Source organism: Gobius niger (genome assembly GCF_951799975.1).
Source record: "Gobius niger genome assembly, chromosome: 3".
Taxonomy (NCBI): Eukaryota; Metazoa; Chordata; class Actinopteri; order Gobiiformes; family Gobiidae; genus Gobius; species Gobius niger.
In genome coordinates, this window is record NC_136854.1 from 22,335,285 (window position 1) to 22,358,544 (window position 23,260).

The following is a 23,260-nucleotide window of genomic DNA, read 5'->3' on the forward strand; positions in this document are numbered from 1 at the left end:
CTCGCTTTTCTTACGCTTGGTCTAAAGTAATAATTCAATAAAAAAAAACAAAAAAAACTTCAGCCTGACTCAGAACACTGACAGTAGTTAATACATCCTGTCTGTGCTCTCTCAAATGTTCTATCCCAGAGTGGTGCAGCTTTGAGGGATTATGCCCCTCAACCCTCCACCTCCTCTGTCCCATCCCCCTAAACTCACTGCTCCAGCTCTGCACGCCTTTCACTCATTCACCCCCATTTTCTTAACTGCCCCGTCTCCTTCTTTAAGCCGTTTGATGAAGGGACCCCAGATGCTGCATGTTATCAGCGTTGTAAAATGGTGGTGGGGGGAAGATAAAGCAGTTCATCTTTGTTCTGCCGTAATTTCCATTTCCATAGCAATGTCCTCAGTCTGCGCTGCTTATCCCCTCTAACACAGGCCTCGGAGTACAACATCTTTGAGGGCCTGGAGTGCCGCGGGGGTCCAGCATTGGTCCTCTGTCAAGGTCGGGTGGTGTGCGAGGATGGAATAATAGAGGCTCAGCAGGGCACAGGGCGATTCATTCCCCGCAAGCCTTTCCCTGACCTGGCCTACCAGCGCATAAAGTTCAGGAACCAGGTATTGTGAAAACTGTGAATGTGTTTTGAAAGTTTGTACCTATTTTTTTTATTTTATATACATAGCACTGGTATTGAACCCATATTTTACCACTTACCCCATCGCCTTGACCCAGCGCATTTCCTCCAGTTTGGCTTTACCGAAATACCAGTGCTTTTTTTTGGTTGTATTTTCATCCTTGTTTTCATCTCTATTTTGACGTTTGGGGGTTGGGGTTAAGAGTTTCATATTTTTTCTTAAAGCCACACCGCGTGACATTTTACCCAAGCATTTATTGTATTAGCCTACAGATATATTTTTTCTATGAATGACCAAACAGTGTGTTCGCCCCGAGTGGCTTAATGAGACTTTTTCTGAGAGCGGGACGTCTCCTGCTTGTTTCCATGGAGATGTTGACTAAAGGCATTTTCTGTATCGAGCTGGACATTAGGAGCGTCTTGTATTACTCACATGATGACATAACACAGGGGTGTCAAATATGCAGGCAATGGGCCAGATCTGGCCCGCAAGAGGATTTAATCCGGCCCCTGTCCTGTAGAGCATAAATTCCAGAGTATGTAAAAAAAAAAAAAAGTAAGTCTCTCGCCCATTCCTGTGCGGAGTTATGATTTTTTAAAGAATTACCCGAATGCTTATTCCAGCCACTAGGGGGCAGCTTGAATTAAAGAAAAGGAAAGATTTCCACACGTGTCCAGCAGAGGGCACTGACATAATGAGAGATCAGAATATGAACAACACATTGTAGCCACATGGTAAGTGGACAGTCTGCCCCAGAGCGGCTGTGGCTTCAATAACAGCTTACCACCACCAAGTGTGGAGTCAATGAATAATTGCTACCTTGAGAAACTTGTGACACAGACATGTAAAGTGCAATACAAGCGTAAGCCGTTGTTATTGATTAGGCAACAGTCAAGTTGGGGCTTTGACCAAATCACAGCTCATAATTATTCTTTATTTATTGGAAAAATGTTAGTATTTTCCTGCTTACATTATATGTGGCCTGTGACCCGCCTTGGGAGCTGAATTTCGGGCCACGACCCAAAATTAGTTTAACACCCCAAATAACAGATTCAGACCCTATACAGCATTGGCAGACCCACTCAATTGCTAAGAATTGTAGTGGTGCTGTTTGTGATATTATTATTATTATTATTATTATTATTGTTATTATATTATATGATATATTTTTGTTTGTGCTCCATCATTTTTGCGCAGGTGAACAACACGCAGGGCGTTGCTCGTGGGATGTATGACGGTCCTGTCTATGAAGTGCCACTCACACCCAAATATATGACTCCAGCTCCTTCGGCCAAAACCTCTCCCACTACGAACCAACCGCCGCCTGTACGCAACCTTCACCAGTCCAACTTCAGCCTATCAGGTAGGGACCCCTGTACTCACTCAAAATCACGTATAGGCCTATGGCAAAAAGCAGAGTGAATTGAAATGCGTTTTATTTGCTTTGCAGGGGCTCAGGCGGATGACTATATCCCGCGAAGATCGGGCCACCGCATTGTAGCACCCCCTGGTGGCCGCTCCAACATCTCCAACCTCGGTTAAATGGAAAGAGGATTTTTGTTTTGTTTTGTGTGCGTGCGTGCGTGTGAGTGCAAGCGTACGACTGTCACTGTGAAGTTAGCGTTTTATGGTTGAAAACCTTTGTAGTTTTAGTTCAAGCAATCACTCTCTTTTTTTTTTTTTAGAACATTAGGTTTATGCGACTTGCCTTGTGTTCATGGTCACTGAGGAGAAGCACACTTCAAACCTGTTCACCCTGCGTGTAATTTACAATCACTGACATATAAAGTGGGCAATCTCACACAGATCATTCAAGCCACATGTGTCGTTAATACTGCACTAACTGTAACTAGCCTATTATAGTAAACCACGCCCTTTAGCTTTAAGCATGACTCTTGATGCATCTACTCTTAATCTCTCACTGTAAAGTCAGCAACAACACGGTGCTCCTTCCGCATCAAAAGTGCGTGTGTTTTTGCTGCATTTTGCATGGACTTGTTGGTGTTGCACTTCTAGCTATAGAGAAACACTAGAAAGAGACGGAGCGCATTGGTATTCATCAGCACAAGACCGTTGCATTGACTGTCTGCTTCAGCATTATGCATATATCTGTCTACGGGGCGAAAGTTTATTTATTTCAACGCTGCTGTGAAGGTTAATAAGCAATGCAACTTTCTTTCTATCGTCTGTAACATTATGCAAATCTATTTATAATGCCTCCTTAGGTATGACTCAAGCGGATAACGGTGGAAACAAATACATGTCGTACTCTGTGAGATGGATTTCCAAATTGCTCTTTCTGCGGAATACTTTATCGTGTCTGTGTTTTCCGACAGGAGCAGATGTGCTTATAGTTTTTTTTTTTTTTTCATATACCGACTTGCCATAATTTGCTTGTCCAAATGACACAGCTTCTCTTTAAAACAACCACACTGGAGTTTTATACTTATCTGGTTAGGCGCTTTTAGTGTTTATGATGCTTTTACCTTTTATGCTGTTTGTCTGGTGTCTTGAGTGGATTCAAAAATGATCAATAAAGACATTAATCTTGGTTCTTCCTGTTTGATTTAAATAGGAAATAGACCAACATTACCACTATAACTGCATAGTGAATGAATCATGGACATACAGTGAGAACCAGATGTTTACATACACTTGGATTTTCTTCCACAAGCTTCTCACAATAGTTGGCAGGGGTTTTGGTCCATTCCTCCAAACAGAACTGGTGTACCTGAGACACATTTGTAGGTCACCTTGCGTACACATGCCTTTTCAGCTCTGCCCATACATTTCAAATCAAATCAAATCAAATTCACTTTATTTATCCGTTAGGAACTTCATTTGCAGGAGAAGTGCCAGTATGGGCCCGATAAAAACAGTACATCCACAGACATTCAACAACATACAGCAATAATAAATACATTAAAAAAATAGACCAAGGTCCACACAGTCATTTATTCAGCAGGCGGATGGAGGTCGGGAGGAAAGTGGAGGTCGCCCTCTTTGTCCCCAGAGGGTGGGACCTGAACCTGCGCCCTCACGGCAACAGGGCGTAGTTTCAACTAGATTGAGATCAGGACTTCAAAACATTGACTTGGTTTTCCATAAGCCACTTTGTAACCAGTATTGGCCATATGCTTTGAGAATTGTCCATTTGGAAGACCCATTTGCACCCAAGCTTGAACTTCCTGGCTGATGTCTTAAGATGTTGCTCCAATATTTCCAAATAGTGTTCATTCCTCATGATGTCATCTATTTTGTGAAGTGCACCAGTCCCTCCCACAGCAAAACAACCCCACAGCATGATGCTGCCACCCCCGTATTTCAAAGTTGGGCTGGTGTTCTCAGGTTTGCAAGATTCCCCCTTTTTCCTCCAAACGTGTCGATGGTCATTATGGCCAATATATATATATATATTTCCCAAATTAAAGTCTTTATCCTTTTTTATTGGCAAACTCCAATCTGTCTTTTTCATGTTTCTTTTGGAGTAAGGGCTTCTCCCTGTCAGCCCATGTCGGTACAGTACTTGTTTCACTGTGGATGATGACTCCTACCAGGTTCAGCATCTTCACCAGGTCTTTTGCATTTTGTTCTTGGGTTGATGTTCACATTTCAGACCACAGCAAGTTCATTTCTGGGACACAGAACCCGCCTTCTTTCTGATCTGTATGATGACTTGACATCATACAGATCAGAAAGAAGGCTTTGTTTGAACTATCATTGATTGAACCAATGAACGTGGCACCTTGAAGTGTCTTGAAACTGCACCCAAAGATGAACCAGACTTGTGCTTCAAAGATGAACCAGACTCGTGCTTCCCGTCATCTGGGCTTTCCCAATTTTTTTTTAAAGGTATAGAAATCTTAGTGTATGTAAATGTTTGACTTTGTAAAAAGTACTACAAAATTGTGTAGAAAATTCTATCTGTCTTTCTTCTTGAATTTGACAAATAGAAATACTTTTTAAAATTCTAATTGACCAAAGAAAAATAAGAGGTAATTCTGGTTTCATGTCTGACAGTGAAAAAAAATCTATTCATTATTTTTGTAGCTAACTCATATCAAGAGGAGTATAGCTCAATTATTGAGCTATACACAGGCTATTATAGCCGACTGCGGTACTGCCGGACTCAAACTGGGTCTTACCTTGACAAGAGTGTGACAAAGTAATGTTTACCGCAGACTGTTGGCTTATTAGGGGCCCTAAAAATGCCATCGCGATATGTGTGTCATTAGCCGTAGTATCACAAACACATGCAGAGTCCCAGTGGAGTGTTTACTTTCATTCACGCCTCTGAGAATAAACAGCCAATTTACTGCAGCTGGTTCTCATGTTTCATCTGGCAGAGGCCGCTATTTCTTGTTCCAAAGAGATTCCTCACAGGAAAACTGACTTTGTTCAAAATTTAATTTATGCTGCCTCCTGAGGAAAACGTTAGGTTTGTCTTTAAGCAGTGGCAGGTTGATCAGCCTAATTAAGGTTCAGCTTTAAGCCCTTTTTGTGTGCTATTAGTGTATATTGTGTTGAGGAACACATTATTTCATAATCCGCATAGTGTTTAAGGGTTTCAATTTTATCTAAATGTATTCATTTTATTAATTTAGAACATTTTTCAGATATAAAAAGTAACATTCTGGTTTTGATTGTATGTTATACCACCAGTACCTTTCACTCTCCTGTGTTCACAAACAAATAAAGTGTCTGCCCTCCTCTGTGGGCTCAGAGGGACCGACTCAGACCTGGATGTGTCCGTGCCATCTGTTCAGAGACTATACACCAAAGCCCTGTGCCGGAGCGTCCCACACTTCACTGGTGCGAGTGCAGGGGACTGTGCACCTCTGAAGTGCAAAACAGAACATACGAGGATGATGTGTTTTTGTGAGGACCCAGGGCTAAACAGGTGCCAACGCAGAGGTGGCTGCTGCTCGGAGCTAATGCACGATCGGTGACACTGAGAGAGATGAGTAAAACAGCTGTTGTCCCACTGTTAACAAGTCCTCTGTGAATACTGCAACTGTGTCCAGTGCCTTTGTTATGAAGAGGCTACATATGAATGCACTTCAGTGATTAGCTATACTTACCATGTGGTCTACATTGCATTATGCTTTATGCAGCCCTTTTATTTAAGCTTGGGACTGGTTCAAGATGCTGACTCACACACATTGAGGTATATATGAGCACTTTCATTGAAACAAAGTTGAAGAAAAAAAGAAGTGCACTGGTATAGTCCAGTGGCCCAGACTTCCACTTCAAAATGAATGAAAGATCAGCAACAAACTAAGGACTATATTGTCTTTGGATAGTTTTCATTTATAAAGTTTACGGTAACAGTAGTAGATACATATTTGTAATTGTTGAATGCACATAGTATTTTTTATCTTTGTTGCAATATATATAATTTGATATCTAATCAAGAAACACCCACAATTTACCCTGCATTCTAATCATTATCTGATCCATACTGTAAACAAATTGCATTGGCTCAATACAGGGATAAAGGATACGAGGAAAAGCTGCTTTATAAAATGTATGGATGTTGTGCTGCAGCTTTGAGTGACGGCAGAGCTTTGATGAGTTCAGGCTGCAGTGACCATGAAGAGATGAAGAGACAGAAATGACAGCCCGCAGAGACACAGGCAGGATCAACCAAGCCCCCGCCGCTCGGCTTTACAGGCGCAGGATGTTTACACCTCACCTACAGCTAAGGTTTACCCTGAGCTGCGCTATATGACGGGATCTGATTTGCGGTGCCGTATTCTCTGTTAGACACTGGACAACCAACTAGGGGAAATTTAGTATATGAGAAGATGTAAAAAATATATTTCCAAACATATATTGTGTCTTTTGTTTTTTAAAGTACTGAAATGGTGTAACTCTGGGACCCACAATTGACCCACTGTGAGTATGTAATGTCCATTTACAGTGCTCAGTGTTACAAAGTAGTTTTGAATGGTATATTTGTTATCACTTCCGTCGGGTTGCCAGGTCCACAGTAATCTGCTGGTTTTGGCTGTGCTGTTCCATGTTAAATACACTATTTCAACAGACAAAACCTCAATTTCAAGGTGTTTGTTCAATGAGAGAAGGAGGTCTTGCATCATTGAGGGAGCACTGTGACTCTGTAAACAAGTTAAATACGTAGGAAGTATGTCTTTTGGGGTGTTGTTTTTTCCCTCATCTTTTTCTTTGGGAAGGTTTGGCCACTGATACCTAGCAACCCTGATCTCCATGGAGACAAGCTTTTTTATCTCATTCTCTTTTCTGGGTTACGCAGTAGGCCTATAGCTCGAATTAAAAAAAAAGAAGTGTTTGAAGGAATGAATCAACTTTTAGTGTTGCATTTCCCGGAATTCATTTGAAAATCTCATTGTTTATTCAACTGCATGTTTTCACTTTGACACCTTGAGTTCCTCTGAAGGCAGGATGGGAAAATGGAGGCAGCAGCATTCACAAAAAAAAAGAAAAAAAAAAGAAATCTTTTAAAATCCATGAAAGCATCTCACAACTCAAAAGTCCATTTGATATACTGAGCACAGTGCACTGAGGCTAAGATTGTGGGATTTATTCCCCCATATGCCTCCCTTCAACGATTTCCTCTATCCACTTAAAAATCAATCGCACCAGGTCTCAGGCCCAGAATTTAATTAAGAGTTCAAAGAATCTGACATTCTTTTTTGCACCGCAGACAACTTTGTGCCCATTCACCTGCCACAACAAAGTGATTTATTTACCAAAGCTTTCACAATAACTGCCACTCGGAGATAACTCCTGTCTAGCGCTTGATTCATCAGATAGGTTTGATGTTTCAAAGTGGGCTGCTAATATCCTTTATTGTGCGACTTAATGATTGTATTTTTTGAAAGCTGCCCCTGGGGGAATGTTAATGACATCAGTGAGAAACCTAATCAAATAAGGCACATTTGGCAGTTCATTTTCTATCAGCTAAAATTGAATATTTATCAATATACTCCTTTTGTGATGTTAATAGAAATGAGTGAATATGAGACAACTCTCAGTGGGTAGAGCGTTTGTCTGTGGACAGTTTAATCCCAACTCTGGGTTGGTGCAGTGAAGATTCACGTATGTATTTATTGCTGTTTCTATTTTTGTTGTTGGCCACCAAATGATTACAGCAGTTAAAGAAATACAAAGCAATACATTAAAGCAATACAAGTGGGATGGGATGATTGGGGGGGTCTTTCATCTCCCCCTGGTGTCTTACCACTTACTTCTGATACAAGGCAAGTTTTTATTTAACGGGAGACACTGCAGGTCTCTAAGCTTTCACCTAAACAAAACATATACCTAATCATCACAATAATATGTTGAAATATTGCACTGATTCAACTCAAACATCCATTTTCCCCTCCCATTGTGGCGACAATATCTCCACGTCGGTAGCGCCTACTGTACACCTATTTTGAAGACTTTATCAGAGGGATAAAAAAAGCTAATTCCAAGCCTGATTTATTGAGTTTTGAATTTAAAAAACGAGGTGAAAGTTAATTTTTTACAGATTTGTCCAAAAACAACAACAACAAAAAAACAAAAAAACAACTTAGCTTATTTAACAAGAGATCCAAAATCTCGTCTAAAAGGTCTTAAATAATATCACTAATATGTCAACAAAATAAAACCATACATGGGTTCAATCTGTTATTCAGATTGCGTCGCCGAAAAGATGGGACATTTTGGGCCTTTTTAGGCATAAAAGGCCTTATTTTTAGACTTGCAATATCGTTTTATCTCATATTTATGCCAGTGATCTACAGCAAAAGTTTCAAAGTGATATCTTTAAATTTAAAAAGTTTCTCTAATCATCTGCAGTGCCTCACAAAAAACAACAACAACCCTGCAATACTGCCAGATAGCCTCATGGTGGCACTATTGTATACCAGTGGAGGAGGGGGAGAAGGGGACGTTTGACATTGGAGTCCTTCACAGTAATCTTTGCAGGGAACACCTCACACAATCTCCGCATAAAGCTCAACATTTACCAGATAGTGCATCATGTCAGACGTGTACTTGTTTTCCAGAACATATACAACCAATAAATGATACAATACTTTTTTTCCCCTTTTATTTGCATATAGAAATGTTACAAATTATCCATTACAGTGCCGTTTGTTGTTCTTAAAAACTTGCCAGACACAGATATGTTTGCCGTTTTTAATGTCAAACTTTTAACATGGGTCATCTTCATACCAAACCATTCACCAAGACCTCGTCCTTCTTTGTCATAGCAAATGCGATTAGTTCATAATGTAAATACAGTAAAGATTCAGCGAAACCAAACAAAACGAAAAATAAATTAAAAAACAAAACAAAGGAAAATCTCAGCCAGCCTAGTATAAAACAAACACTTTTTCTCATTTTTCTCAAGTGCAGATTTTGTAAGCATGCCATAAGTCTTGTTCTGGTTCCATTTGCCTGGTTTCTACAGTGTAGTTTTAAATCTGTACATGGCTATTAGTTGATAACAGCGTAAAAGGGGGGGGGGGGGGACGACAGACTCACCATGTCCTCAGTGTCCTGTTTAAAAAAAAAAGAAGCAGTCTTGATTGGCGCACATGGCGCATCATTGGTGTCACTGTCTGTCTCCCCTCTCTGTTTTGCAGTAGTAGACCGAAACATATTTAAACGTGCAAGTACAAAAAAAGTTACACACGCCCACACAGGTTCATATACAGGAGTTCTGCTTCAGGAGTGTTTCAAAAAAGGTGCTGTAATGGGGACTGCCATAAAACAGCAGTGTATGAAATAAAATCTCTGCCACTTGTTCGGAGGCAGGGCTGCGAGGGTGAGTCTCTAATCCCGAACTGACTTCTTCTTCTTTTTTTTTTAATAGTAGTTCTCCAAAAAATCTTTCATCGGCCCAGACAGTCATAGTCCATCCATACCCTGCTAGATTGTTGCTGATTGTTTGTCACTGTTCTCTTCTCAAAGTCCGTCAAGTTGAGAGTGCTCAGTAAAGCAGCCGCGTTGGACCGGGAGCGAGCCTTTTTTTTTTGGAGCTAATGAAGGCTAAGAGAGTATATCAGTAGAGTGTGTCCTTAAGGTACTGTATATACAAAGTAGGCTCATACATACAGCATAACCAGCCAATGAAAAGAAAAGAAAAAAAGACAACAACAAAAAACATGTAACTTGTCCAGGCTGTCTGTCTTCCAGTGTATTTGGGACCACCAAGCAGCAATTTATGTAACAATTAGAATGCCCTGGATTACAATTTTGTAGTAATAGGCTGAACATAAAGACAATACAAGAATAGTGGACAAACTGTCTATTTTTGTCTGGATAGAAATTTGTACATTGTTTGGAGAACTTTCAGTATTGAATCTCCCCATAAAATACCTCACCATTGTGAAATACAGAACGGGGACCTTCAGAAGCTTCTTCTTGCTGTTGTTGTGAAATGACAACTCCCAGACTCTTACATTTGACTACCAGAGCGAGTCAAAGCTCCTGAAGATGGAAGATCTCCAACCCCAGTCCAGCAGGCAACGATATTTGAACATCTCTACTACAATTCCTGGACGACACAAACTAAATAAATAGAAGCAAGCTTTGCCCACTATTCTTCTATTGCCTTGCACATTGTCGCTCAATTTTCCTGAGTCTTTTGCATCAGTGTGTAGCAAGAAAACAAAAAAAACAAAAAAAAACAGTCATGTTTACCACCTGATCTAAAACAACCAGGAAATGCAAAACAAGACACTTTTTTATTTTTATTTTTACGGGCATTCTATAGCTCAGTTTCTCATTTCTCACACATTAAGGAAGTTGAGAGGAGTTACATGAGAAAAGGAAACTGGTTAAGACCACGGGGACAAACTAACCCTATTATCCTCTATCACACTCCTGAACCACACGCTGATGACGAGAATAAGAATGGCCTGGATCCGCACCTCCGCCTCCACCAGTGCAGCGCGGCGGAGTTTGTCTGTGGCTGCTGGGAAGGGCGAAATCTGAGGGAGCATGTTATCTCCAGCAGTCAGGAGCAGCAGTCTGGGCGTGCCTGGTGAAAGAGGGTCATGGCTCCAACTTTGTGCTGACAACATTGTGTTCGGTCGCCCGTAGCAACCCTCCACAGTGCACTCTTTTGTGGCGGAAAAGTTAAGGATTCCACTCTCTTGCTGCCATCACCGTCTCCAAATAGCTTACAGTGTTTTCTAAATAGGCGAGGGACTGTATCCAAAAGGCGGTGTAAAAAAGAGGAGGGGGAAGGTGGTGGCGGTGGGGGGGGGGGGGGGGGGGGGGGAGTTCTTTCATGCAGGTTTTCAATTTTTTTTTCTAGATTTGGTTTCTCTATGAGTCCTACTTACACTATGCAGAGTAGCACATAGTATCAGCATGTCATTACATACACAAGATGTCATTGGAATTCCCTTTAATGAAGCCCCACATATCAGTCAGAGAGATGAGTAATTATTTAAATACATTTCATGTTTAAATATTAGCCGGAGGGTAGCAGGCAAAAATGCTTGAGTTAGTTTTAATTAGGCAATATGTCCAGAGTATGGCAGCACACACACGCATGGGGGTGAACAAAGTGAGGATCTGGTTTCTTCTCGTGTCCTAATGTATGCATGTAAGTCAGTGTGCGTAATATACTTGAAGACACAGCAATAGGGCATAACATTATGATCAACTGGCGAGCACTGATGGGTTGATTCTGATGTGTTACCATGACATTGCCTGGAGGAGCTTGTCAGGGGAACGTCCACACAATTTGTTGTTTACATTTGTTGGTCCGGACGTGGTGGTTGGGGATGGCACGGACTCTTAGCTTTGCCGGGGGCGGACCAATGACATGCCCATTTAAAGCAGTACTAAGTAACTACCTCAATAAATCCTTTTCATAGTCCCTCTGGGTGTGATACAAGTGTTGATTGGATGATTGGGGGGTCTTTCATCGCCCCCTGGTGTCTCTGGCCAGAAAACCACAATTGCAGCTTTCCTGCACCGGGTCGGAGGCCCCAATACACACTAATAGAATCACGAAGAAGAAGCTAACAGGCTAACAGACAAATCTAACTGTGGGCTAGCGCCACTTAACCTACAGCCAAGTTTGAGAAAAAATTATCTCCATTGTGTAATTGGATGTACAATATCCCTCTCTCCCTTTGTCTTTTCTGTAAGCGTAGTATTTACTCTCAAGGACAATTAATGAGTAAAAAAACGTAACATGCTACAACACCTGCAGTGGTGCTCATGGCCTCTAGGGGCTCTAGGGGGAGCTACTTAGCACTGCTTTAAGGTTAAGAGCAATTTGAATTGAGACAAATCTGGAATTCATATTTTATTGACTAGGTTCAGGAGCCGGACCAAGCCTCTAATTGCATGAATACCCTGTTTGTACCAGCCACTCTCCCTCCTTTATGTCTCTTTAATCTTGATTCTAAAACCATTACATACCATGGAAAACTCTGCAAGAGTGTTCTGTCATGTTGATCATTAATTGTTCACTGTTGCAATTTTGGAGACGGTTTGACCCGAATATCTTGCAATGACATTTCTGCTCCTAAATCTTTCAAATATGTTCCACCATTTCCAATCCGTGAGTTCACTCGCCACCTAAAATATCTCTCACTCGCGAACAGGTGCCATGATCAAGAGGCCATTTGTCATTCACTCCCCCTTGTCATAATGTTATTCGGGATTGCTGGATTTTCTCTCCAAAGTTTAACGCACACTTTAAAACCATCATCTGTTGCCTTGCGTAACGTGACTGTATTTGCATGCTTAAGTGAGTACTCATGTCTGTGTAGGCGTCGAGCATGTACTACCAGTGACTGGAGTAGCACGCACAGTCTGGTGTGTGAGTCAATGGAAGATGTGATCTATTACACACATATGTACATACTGGCCAATCGAGAAGGCCAAAACAAAATACGCTTAGCACTGACACTATGGGGAACCTTGTGTCCTTGCTCAAAGTACAAAAATGAATCTATTCACATTGTAGCAGTTTGCTTGGAGTCTGTTGTGTTTTCCAAAGATACCTGATTTTCTCGGATCAGCACATTATTTTGTGTAGTTAACTGTACAGCAAGCTCACTTTGTTGCTATTTTCGTCCAGTACTTATGACTTCATTCTCTGGGGAGTTGTACTACTGATTGTTCCACTTTCCCAGTTTGTAGCAAAAAAAGGTTGATTAGGCAATAGAAAGATGTTGTTTTTGTAAGAAGTACCACCCAAAACGCTGCTATCAAAGTGGTGTTCTTCTATTTTTACTTAATAAGACCTTGGTGATGTGGACCTCATCCAAAACTGGCATATTGTTTTCGTATGATGCTTTCAAAGCTTTGGGGTTTACCCACAATCTGTGTTTCCCCTGTTTCACAGGGTCAGACATGCACTGGATTCTGCTTTAAAGAAGACGGAGTTGTCCACCTCCACAGACACTGATAGGATCATTGCCTGTGAGCAGTCAGTAGTTAAAAAAAAGAAAAATCTTACGAAAGGTAGCTCAGGTTAGTCCATTTTCCGCCTCCTTAAGTGTAAGTGCCTATAAATATTGGTTAGAATCCAAAGGTTCAATTTGATACATGAAAAAAAGGCTTTCATCTCTGACATGTTCACAGCTTTTAAAGGCTTCCCAAAATGGTGTTTACAAGCTTTAATGTCTTAATCCTCGCTCTTCAGTAAAGTGGTAGTTGCAGGTGCTTGGCTGGGCAGCTTGTCACAGGTACACCTCTCTCCGGGACAGTGTGAGGCAGGACGTGGTCTTGTAGTCCCCCCCTGTTCGGGTTAAGGGTATGACCTCCGGTGCTTCCTGGCTCTCCCCGGCTTCATCATCCCCTGGTTGGCGCCTCCCGAAGCCAGCACTGCTGAACGTGTCGTACGAGGCTGAAGTCATCTTGCGGTTGAGAAGGTTACGGTTGTGGTCGCCCATGTTGCGGTTGCCTAGCGTGCCGAGGGGGTCGCCGTTCGCCAGGGGTAACCGCTGGCCTTCTGCGCTGACCACCACACCGGGCTCTGAGCTGCCCGCACTGCTCTCGCTGTCGCTCTCGTGGTGGTTGTTGCCGCGGAGGTTGTTGTTGTCGTCCCCTGGTGCAAAAGTGGAGAGCCGCGGGGGGTCGCTACCGTGCCGTGGTCGACGGGGCGAGGAGCGCACGGGCATCCAGCAGGTGTCCGAGTGACCAAACTCATCACACTCCCTGGTGCACTTCCCGGTGAGGGCCACATCTGGCAGCTGTCGGGCATCTAATGAGAAAGAAAGATTTGTGAACTCAAATGAGCCAGGAGAGATACAGAGGTGGGGAATTCTTAACTAAATCAGGTTCTGGAAAATAACTGTTTGGGTAAATGTGCTAAAGATAGAATCCTACTTGTACCTAACTACCCAACCCCCTTCTCTGAAGAACAGCATATATGGTGTGCAAGCAAGAAAATGTGCATGTCACAGCTTTCTGGATATTGCTGACCACCTCAAAATCGTATGTGCTCACACGAAAAGTTTAAAGGTGAGGTTCACCAAACAATTTAAACATAATGGCCATTATCAGTAATTTGAAGAACAGTTTTGAATCTTTCTTGTTTATGCCGTAGGGTAATTGTAGGTCCCGAGAGAAAAAGCTTAAAAGATTATTGAGCCACTTGAGGCCACAGTGAGTGAACTGGGGGGCTAAATGTCAAAGGGTAAGTCTTTTGTTCATAAATCAAAACAGCTGATAGATGAGACTCATTTCTATACCACGCAAGAACACTTTGCATTTTTCAGGTTCTCAAAAAATAACTCCACTTTTTTATGGCAACAGAGATATTTTACTGCCTTAATGGAATATACCTCACTATATAATTCTAAAGCATAGCTTATTCAATTTCCGACACTCTGTAGCTCAGATAAATGCATGTGAAATCAAACGGGCAAATAATTCTTCAACATAATTGGAGCTAGCACAATGAATTCTCAGTTCAATCTACCTCTCCATCAAACCGTGACCAGAACTTATTAAAGGGCTAAACATCTTAAAGGTTTTCACATATGAGTGAAAAATTGCAATAAACTGAGAGCAGTTCTGTAGAAGTACAGTTTGCCACCACAACAAGGTCAGTGCAACCTTGACAACTGTTATATAAAGAATCAGGAATAATAAAGAATGTCATTTCAGCTTTGCAAGGAAAGGCTTTGGTTCATGGTCACATAGTTCATGGTCACATGAAGCACTATTGTGCACAAAGCGTTCTTAAAATCATTTTTCAGACAGAAATGTCGGTTGTTAACTGTAAAAATCAAAACGGAACAGCTACTTAGAAACAGGAGGTTAACACGAAAATTAATTAAAACTTAAAATATGCAGGGAAAGAAACGTCAATATCAAATAAAGATGATTTACAGCTAATGAAAAAGGAGATTACCGACATGTGCACAATTAATCAGTAGATACAACTATGTATTGTAAACTGCACAAGAAAAAACTCAGTTGATCTTGGAATTCAAGCAAAGTGAGTATTTGAGAGAGTGCCATTTATCAAGGGAAAATATTAAAACAAATCCATGTGGAGCAAAATGTAGCACTTTCTCTAAATGCGTATTTTGGTCAGAGAGGGAAGGAGAACACTCCCCAGACAATTGTTTTATAAAGGTGTTCAACCCGCTCTCTATAAATACACTGTAACTGTAAGCTTCCCCACAGCCATACCAAATGATGCCAAAAGAGCTTTATTGGCTGTTTATTTTGCGCCGTGTGTGTGACTGCTCTGACCGTTCTCCACATGCTCCTCTTCGCCCACACTGCCCTCCGGAGTTGTCCGCTCGTAGCCCTCTTCAGGCAGAGGCAGTGCTCCGAGTCTTGGCCCCGACGAACTCTTGCTGCTGGGTGTCTCCGAGTCCTCCAGTCCACTGTCATAGCAGCCGCCATCTTGGGCCTGGCTAACCACGGAGAAGGTCACCCGCCGGAGGGTACCCTGCAGGGGAGGAAAACATACAAACACAATATGGGTTTAATCATCCAGGACTCCTAATCTGAGCTGCTAAATCGGAGGGATTAGGCACATATGCAGGGGTGGTGGGCAAAGATGTGGTAAAGATTATCTGTTCAACTTGATTATGTGTTTAGCAGCTACAATGATATAGTCAGGAACCAATCACAGAAGTTTTTGTTTAAAGGTTTAATCCTGGTTAAAGGATTAATGCAGCAGGATTTTCGGGTTGGTGTTTACAAAACTCTGTCCAAATCAGCGTTATTTATTTTCTGTTTGGACTGTCGCCCGCTACAGCTGTGCAGTCCGGTCGTTTGGTGTGTGCCACATAAGCAGAGTGACCTAGGTTCAAACATCTGCTGCAGATGGGAAATAAATCATATGCACAGCTCCGTTCAGTTCGGCTAAAATTTTAGTTTCAAAATAATCTGTTCTTGAAACTTGTAAGATTTAGCTTTAACCTCCGCAAATGTACTTTTGATTGCCGCGTAAAATACCGCACTAGCAATAGCATGCTAAAGCAAGCAGGAGCATGCTAATGCTATCGAAAACTAATCAAGGCTGGGTAAGAAACTATGGTTGAAATACCTAAAGAAGCTTAATACAGTAAAATAACTACTGCTGAAGCCAAGTGTTTGTATTTTAGTTTAAGAAAAAACTGATCTAACGTATTTGTAATGATCAGATCACTTCATGTGAGTTGTTTATATTAAGGTAGGCCAGCCTAAAGCCTGTCATATACCCAAGGATATTAAGTGTAGAAAAGTCCAGTGATCCTTGTTTAATGTTAATAATATGTTTATCCATTAGTTTGTCAATAGATATAATTGATAATTGATCTGTAACATCATGACAATAAAATAGGACTTGGAGAGAAAAGAGTCAATTCAAAGACACTTTTAAGAAAGTCTCTTGGTATTGGTAAATATCAGATCATTGGCAGCCACTCAAACCCCAGTATCGGTGTCAATATCGGTAGCCTATCAAAAAAGCTGGATTGGTGCATCTCTACTTCAAACTAGCTATTCCAATAGCAGAGTACTGGTTCTAAGCACCGATAATTGGAGACTGTTGAGGCGGAAATTATATTATCTGATATAACATTTGAGCTATACACAACAGTGACCAATTATTTGCTGGCCTAAACAACCAATACACCTAAAATGATATATATGGATGATGGGGGGAAGACAGGGCACCCACAGAGACCACACGGGAACAGGGAACACACAAACAATGAGGGTTCCATAATATCACATTTCATGACAAAATATTAAAAAAAGACTTCTCTCCGCCTAAAACACCTAGAGCTCACAAGCCTTCGGCTGACTTCTAAGGCCCACCAGACTCCTTTGAAATGTCAAAATTTAAACGCTTGTAACAGTAGGCAGGGTGTGCAAGTTGTTAATAAATACTACCTCTGCTGACATCCCCCCTACTACTCCTTTAGTCAACGCTGTGAGGAAGACTGTTAACAACCTGCTGTGATCTACAAGTACATATCACCACATCTAGTTAGTCCGGGCCTTTTTGATGAGTAGGAGACGAAAAAAAATTCACAGAGGAATGTCCATAATAAGAGCGTGCAGGGAGAATATCAGAGAGACTTAAATGACTCCATCTCGCCTGGAGGGACCACTCTGCACTGGGAAGCCTATTTCTATACAACACCCCTCCAATCTCTTCCATTAATGTATCTGGGGAAGCTACCGTCCGGTTCATTTAGATCTGCTTTGAAACAGACTGCATAGTAGACTCACATTAGAGACCCGTTGATAAATTCATATTTCCAAAATGTCATACGATTGGCAACATTTTGCTTTAATTCAATTGAGCTGCATTTTGAGGGGCTGCTTTAGCAAACGGCACCTTCTTTACGTGCGCAACATTTTTAAGTGTATGTAATGAAGTACAACAAGACAGGAGCGCAGAGGTACACAAGCAGCTCAATTAGACAGAAGGGAAAATGAACTAAGAGCTTCCTCCTGGTGCCACCTCTTAACAGTTGAAGGAGAGTTAGTGTGACAGCGGGGGAGTGTGGGTACAAACAATGCTGTGGTGAAACGTATTAGAGTTGAAGTAGGAAGGCAGCAGATCTAGGAAGAGCTTCTTGTTAGTGCCTTCTTAACTTTCTATAGCCGACTAGGTATTTTTAGAGCAATCGCTAACATTGAGATGATTCAACCTCTTTCCCTCATTCCTGCTGCTGTGGCTCACAACAGGGGGATAGGATATGACAAAGAATGTGAAACAAGCATGAGGAGAGTTGGCAACAGTTGGGCACAGCTTTTGTCAGCACTGATAGGTGAGTTTTGAATCTAAATGGTCCTGAGTGTATGTAAATATGTGTGTCATTGTCTGCATAAGCTCTCTCACGGTTATCCGTGACCAAACCCGACCAAAAGCACATAAAGAATGTCCCAAACCTACTGACATATTGCATATATAAGAATCGTGGATTTTAAGAAACAAGGTAAATATAGTCTATTTTACATGGAAAACAGTGCAGCCTTTTTTTCCACTTATGGAGAAGCTTTAAAAGCGGCTCAATTGCACAGGATCATCGCAAACCTAATAAATAATCTATTACCATTTGTCCCACACCTGCATAGTATGACCTTCTGTTTAACCGAAGCCAGTTTCGCCTTATTAACTTAACTATTGCCTTAAAGTGGAGCTAGAACCAGAGACCCTTGGGTCAATTCAGCTTAGCTACATCACCAAGTTGTTGTGAATTGGATCAACCAATGGCGTGCTAGGTAACCAGGAAGGTCGGGATGTTTCCCGGTGGGTCACACCACTTTTGAGCTAGCTATACTGTCATGAAAGGTTCTCCACCTAAGGGCCATGGCAGCAAGGATTCTAAGAATTGTTCGTTGGTTTTGGTTGGATATCACTGAGATTATGACAAATTAATATCATTTTGTCGTGGGCTGCCCTGTCCTCAAAGGACTTCTAGTTTTCCCCATTTCACTGTATTGCCAAAACACTAAACCTTATATGCACATATTTTGATGTTGTCTCTCTTATAATAATAATAATAAAAAAGAAAAAAATCATTCGTTTTGCCTCTGTGTCATCACTGGGGATTTACGGTGATACATATGTCTAGCAGTTTATTGAGGGAATAAAAACAATTCCACGAGTGAATGAGATTAGGATTGAGGGTTTGGGGATTACCATATGAATGTAAATCCAGAGCGTATCATCATGGGGCATGCTTTGACTGACAGTAGTGAGTTTTCTAATATCTGAGGCTTGGTGCTAGTTGCTACATGCACCTTCTTTTACAGACTATTGGTTCCAGCATGAATCCATCCAATTCAATTTACCTCAGAATCTTCTGTCAATGACAGATACAGAAAACATGATTTTGCCCATTCCTTAACAAAAGTATGTCTCAAATGTTACACATTTCGCCTACCATTAAAGGTTTAATAGCCTCAATTTATACATAATGTGTTTCCACCTATATTACACACTCAAGGAACCTCTCACCCCTTCACACCACAAGGTGAGTGAAGTGTCTTGCCAAAGGATACAATGACAGTGTGCACCTGCGGGATCCAGGATTCTCACTGCCAACCCTAAGTGGGTCAGTTATAAGGTGACCCCTTCTAACATCTGAGCCACTGTTGCTCATACCTCTATTGCTACAACAACTACTGCTACTACTGCCACCACTACTTCTGCTGACACATATTGCTACCATTAAAGTATGCACGGTTACATACGCATTACTCTGCGGAGCAGTGGCTGAGTGGTTAACGCTCTCCCTACAAAGCAAGACGATCCTGGGTTTGATTCACAAACCTTCTTGTATGGCGTTTGCGTGGTCTTCCAGTGTCTGAATGGATTTTGGGACGTAAGATCGACAGATGGATCGGTGTAGCATCAGCAGCGATACAGTCGCTGTATCGGACTGTTGTGGTGAAGAGGGAGCTGAGTCAGGGACAAAGCTCTTGATTTACCGATTGATCTACATTCCTACTCTCGTCTATAGTCATGAGATCTGGGTAATGACCGAAAGGACAAAATAGCGGATACAAGCGATCGAAATGGGTTTCCCTCGCAGGGTGGCTGGGCGCACCCTTAGAGATAGGGTAGGAGTTCAGTCACAAGGGTGGAGCTCAGAGTAGAACCGCTACTCCTTCCCGCCGAGAGGAGGACCTACTCGGAGGAGGCCCCCGGAAAGACCCAGGACATGTTGGACAGTATGTCTCTTAGATGGCCTGGGGACACCTCGGGATCCCCCCAGAAAAGCTGGAGCATGTGCGTGGATAGGGAAGTCTGGGAATAATAGACAGTATAGTGTGAGGTTGTTTCGATGCAAATATAAATATTGCAGTTGTAGCTCGACTCCCTCTTTCCATCCACCTTCCCCTCACAGCTTTATGACGTCCCAATCAATACTTTGTCCTTGACCTCATTATGGGTCTCTAGTCTTTGCCACACAGGCTTTATTGACCCAGAACTCCACTACAACCTATTCCCTTTCCTCACACTGCATGCAAACTTCTTCCTTAACTCCAACTCTGCAGGGATTCACTGTGGGCACAGCATTCATATCTTACTCTAAGAAGGTCATGTGAATGTGATCGATACCCAGCCATAGGAAACTGACTTACTGCGCTTTGTTTCCACTGTGTGTATCTAAACATACACACATTGAGAACAAGTGAATTGCCCACAGTGGCAGTGTGAGATTAGCTGACGGTCTTTAACAGTGCAATTAACTGGTAATTGTCAGGAGTGCTGGGATAGCAACCACTAATGTCCTAATGAGGATAAGTGCGAGGCTATGAATGAATGAATTACCGCAGCTGTGTCAGAATCTTAGCGCATTTAGATATTAAGTAGGTCAGAATACTATACTGTAGTATAGTAGTATAGTGTAGTGCACTAGTTCCTAGTTGATTACAGCAATCTATGTCCCAGCAAGGATGATGACATATTCTTGGTGAAAAAGGCATGTATGTGCTACTTTAATTCCCCGCATTGAGCTTTCCCAAAATTGTAGTATTTCTCTGACGTTTTCTTGCCTTCTCATTTAATGCGTGGATGTTTTTGTTAACTTTTAAGATTGCCTCTTTTGTGCCTACCTCAATTTTCTTCCCCGCCTTCATCCTGCAATTGATGTTTTTCACTCGATTCACAAAGTGTGTTTTGTTTGTGTGCGCGCCTGTGTAAACGAGCTTTCTATTATTTGCTTGAGCTGTCGCAATTAAGACAGATGACCAAGTATTTGTGATATGTGCTGAATGCTGAGATACGTCCACACATGAGGAATTACACATAGTTGCCGGAGCACGCACCCACTCACACGCTTGAATTGGCAGAGGTCCAGTGTGGCCTATGAATTCACGGCCGCTGGAATATTAATTGGGTTTGACGGAGGACATAAAATACCTTCCCCTTAATCTGACACGGACCATTACGGTTCAATACTGACATGGGAGCTCTAGACGTTGCAGCAGTAGTAACATAAGTGCATTTGAGTGGGTGTGGGAGAAACAAACAGACTACAGTGGCATGCTCTCAGTGGAAGCTAAAGTTAACTTAAGACCATTGCATGATTTAAATGCGGCAGCAGCATGGAGGACTTTAAATTAGTATATAACACTGTGGCTCTCATTTGGTTGGTCGGGGCCCAAAAGTGGGTCGTGTGACCATTTTCAGCTCTTGGAAGAAAACCGGTGATAGATCGTTTAATCTAATCTTTAATTTTTCAGTCCATATAGGCTTTACTAGTTATATTAAGATTAAGGTGTACTTTATTGTCCTTTGCATTTGACCCATCCTTTAATGCTGCTGGGGCAACCCTGGGGACCGGATTTACCTATTGTGTATGTTTTTAGTTGATGTGGGAAAGCGTAGCACCCAAAGGGAACCCATCCAGACGTGAGAAAGAGAAACATGGTCTCACTTGACTTTCAGCTGCACTTTTTGATTTTATGAGTTACCATGGTACATTTCAACCACTGCAACTGCTACAACTACTAATGGCCTATATTTGTATTGTACTTTACAAGCTTGACAAGCCGCTAAGCTTATTTCTTCACTCCCCACACTTGACGGAAGATGTCTAGCCATATCTGCCTTGGTGTAGACTTAGAGAAGTGAGGCTCTTAGTCAGTGCTATTGGTCCCTCCAACCAACATCAACCAAAGTGCAAGGAAAAGTGTCTTGTCCAAGGACACATCAACCCAAAAGAAGGATTTCAGTTTTAAGACGAGCGCACTGACACCCGAGCCTCTGTTATACGACTACCATATTGACTTGAGAGCGAAGTGTTACTTTCCACCTCTGTTCAAAGAAGACACATATTCCTCGGCTGTGCAACGTGGGATGGTTCGATGGCAGAAACACTGATGCTGAAGGAAAGATCGTCATGCAGCACTGCGTGGTTTCCCTCACAGAGAGAAATCACACTGAAGATCTATATTGCACGGGGGTCAGACTTGAACTGTTAACAGTATTGTAATTAACATGGCACAAGCCAAGAACAAGTCTGATCAGATGTGACAGAGCGAAAAAGTAGAGCGAGACATTTAGGAACAGCACCCTGACCTTTTAAAAATAGAGTAATTATTTCAGGCTCCATAAACCTCCAGCTTCCACATCTTCACAGCCCCACTGAGATTTTTATGCCACGCTCTATTGCTCCACTATATTTCTACTGTCTGTGTGAAGGAAATTTTATGGCGTCCCTGTGAACTTCAAATACTGAAAATAAACTTAACCGTCTGAATCTTTGTGCTGTGAGTGAACCTTTGAAATTCAGGTTCTGGCTCTTGTACTCAAGTAAAAAGTACTGTCTCGTTTGACCAAAGTAGATGCAAGTCTTTAAAATACTTGATATCATCAGTAGGATTTCCTTACTATACTATTTTACAGACACTGAGATTACAATTACAGCTATTACAAATGTTATGATACTTATTTCGAGCAGCTACAGTCTCTTAAACATGGCATCAACTAATACAACTACTACTCTGAAAGCTGCAGCTCAGTGGATGGGGCTTTTTGCCCACTACACCATTACAGGTCTGAATCCTGCTGCCATCAACAGCCAAAACAATTCCTCTAAGTTGCCAGTGGCGACGTATGGCAAGAAAGTGGTACTTACCTTTGAGAATGTATTCATTATTTTAACTCAATGGTCGTTAGTCGAATCTAGTTGCTTTCTATGTCAGACCTGCACTGACGTCACAGCATGTTCAAGCACTTTTACAACTTAGACTAGCCAGCTTTGTAAATGTGTGCGTCCACATGGGTTGACTCAGGTCTTTAAAAACGGCGCAAGTCATCTTCCAGGCCTGTGTGAGGCGCTGTGACGCTAACACAGATGATAGAACAAGATGTAGAGGGCGTATGCGCAGAAAACTTTTGTGGAATGTAAGTACAGTGAAATCTGCAGAAGAGATGAGGAGGCGAGTTTATTCTTCTGGGACTAAAGCAGAAAAACCTGTCAGTGACTGGACTTTTACTGTCAGTACAAAAACACAGACTGACTCTGCCGTGCTTTTCACCAGTGGCTTGCGGACTGCAGTGGAGCAAAAAGAAGCGGAGTAATCATTGTAGATCCATGAGTTAAATTCATTATAGGGTCAGTAGATCATGGATAACAGACACCACTCTGGCGCTGTGATGTCATCGTTTTAGTAATAGTTGCGGAGATGTTGTAACAACGACGCCGCGTTAATGGCGTTTTAA

General features: G+C 41.9%; 2 protein-coding genes across 2 annotated transcripts in view; one reads left to right on the top strand and one right to left on the bottom strand.

The window, feature by feature from the left end:
* crmp1 (collapsin response mediator protein 1) overlaps nucleotides 1–3,122 on the top strand; it is a 15,271-nt gene extending 12,149 nt beyond the window's left edge. Inside the window, exons 12-14 of the mRNA XM_079553091.1 lie at nucleotides 418–597; nucleotides 1,813–1,978; nucleotides 2,066–3,122. Coding sequence (XP_079409217.1) covers nucleotides 418–597; nucleotides 1,813–1,978; nucleotides 2,066–2,157 — 438 coding nt within the window. The 3' untranslated portion in view covers nucleotides 2,158–3,122. The remainder of the gene's footprint in view (nucleotides 1–417; nucleotides 598–1,812; nucleotides 1,979–2,065) is intronic.
* An 8,905-nt stretch (nucleotides 3,123–12,027) lies between these two features.
* pcdh7a (protocadherin 7a) overlaps nucleotides 12,028–23,260 on the bottom strand; it is a 53,352-nt gene continuing 42,119 nt past the window's right edge. Inside the window, exons 4-5 of the mRNA XM_079553089.1 lie at nucleotides 15,328–15,529; nucleotides 12,028–13,825 (exon numbers count right to left, since the gene is read on the bottom strand). Coding sequence (XP_079409215.1) covers nucleotides 13,302–13,825; nucleotides 15,328–15,529 — 726 coding nt within the window. The 3' untranslated portion in view covers nucleotides 12,028–13,301. The remainder of the gene's footprint in view (nucleotides 13,826–15,327; nucleotides 15,530–23,260) is intronic.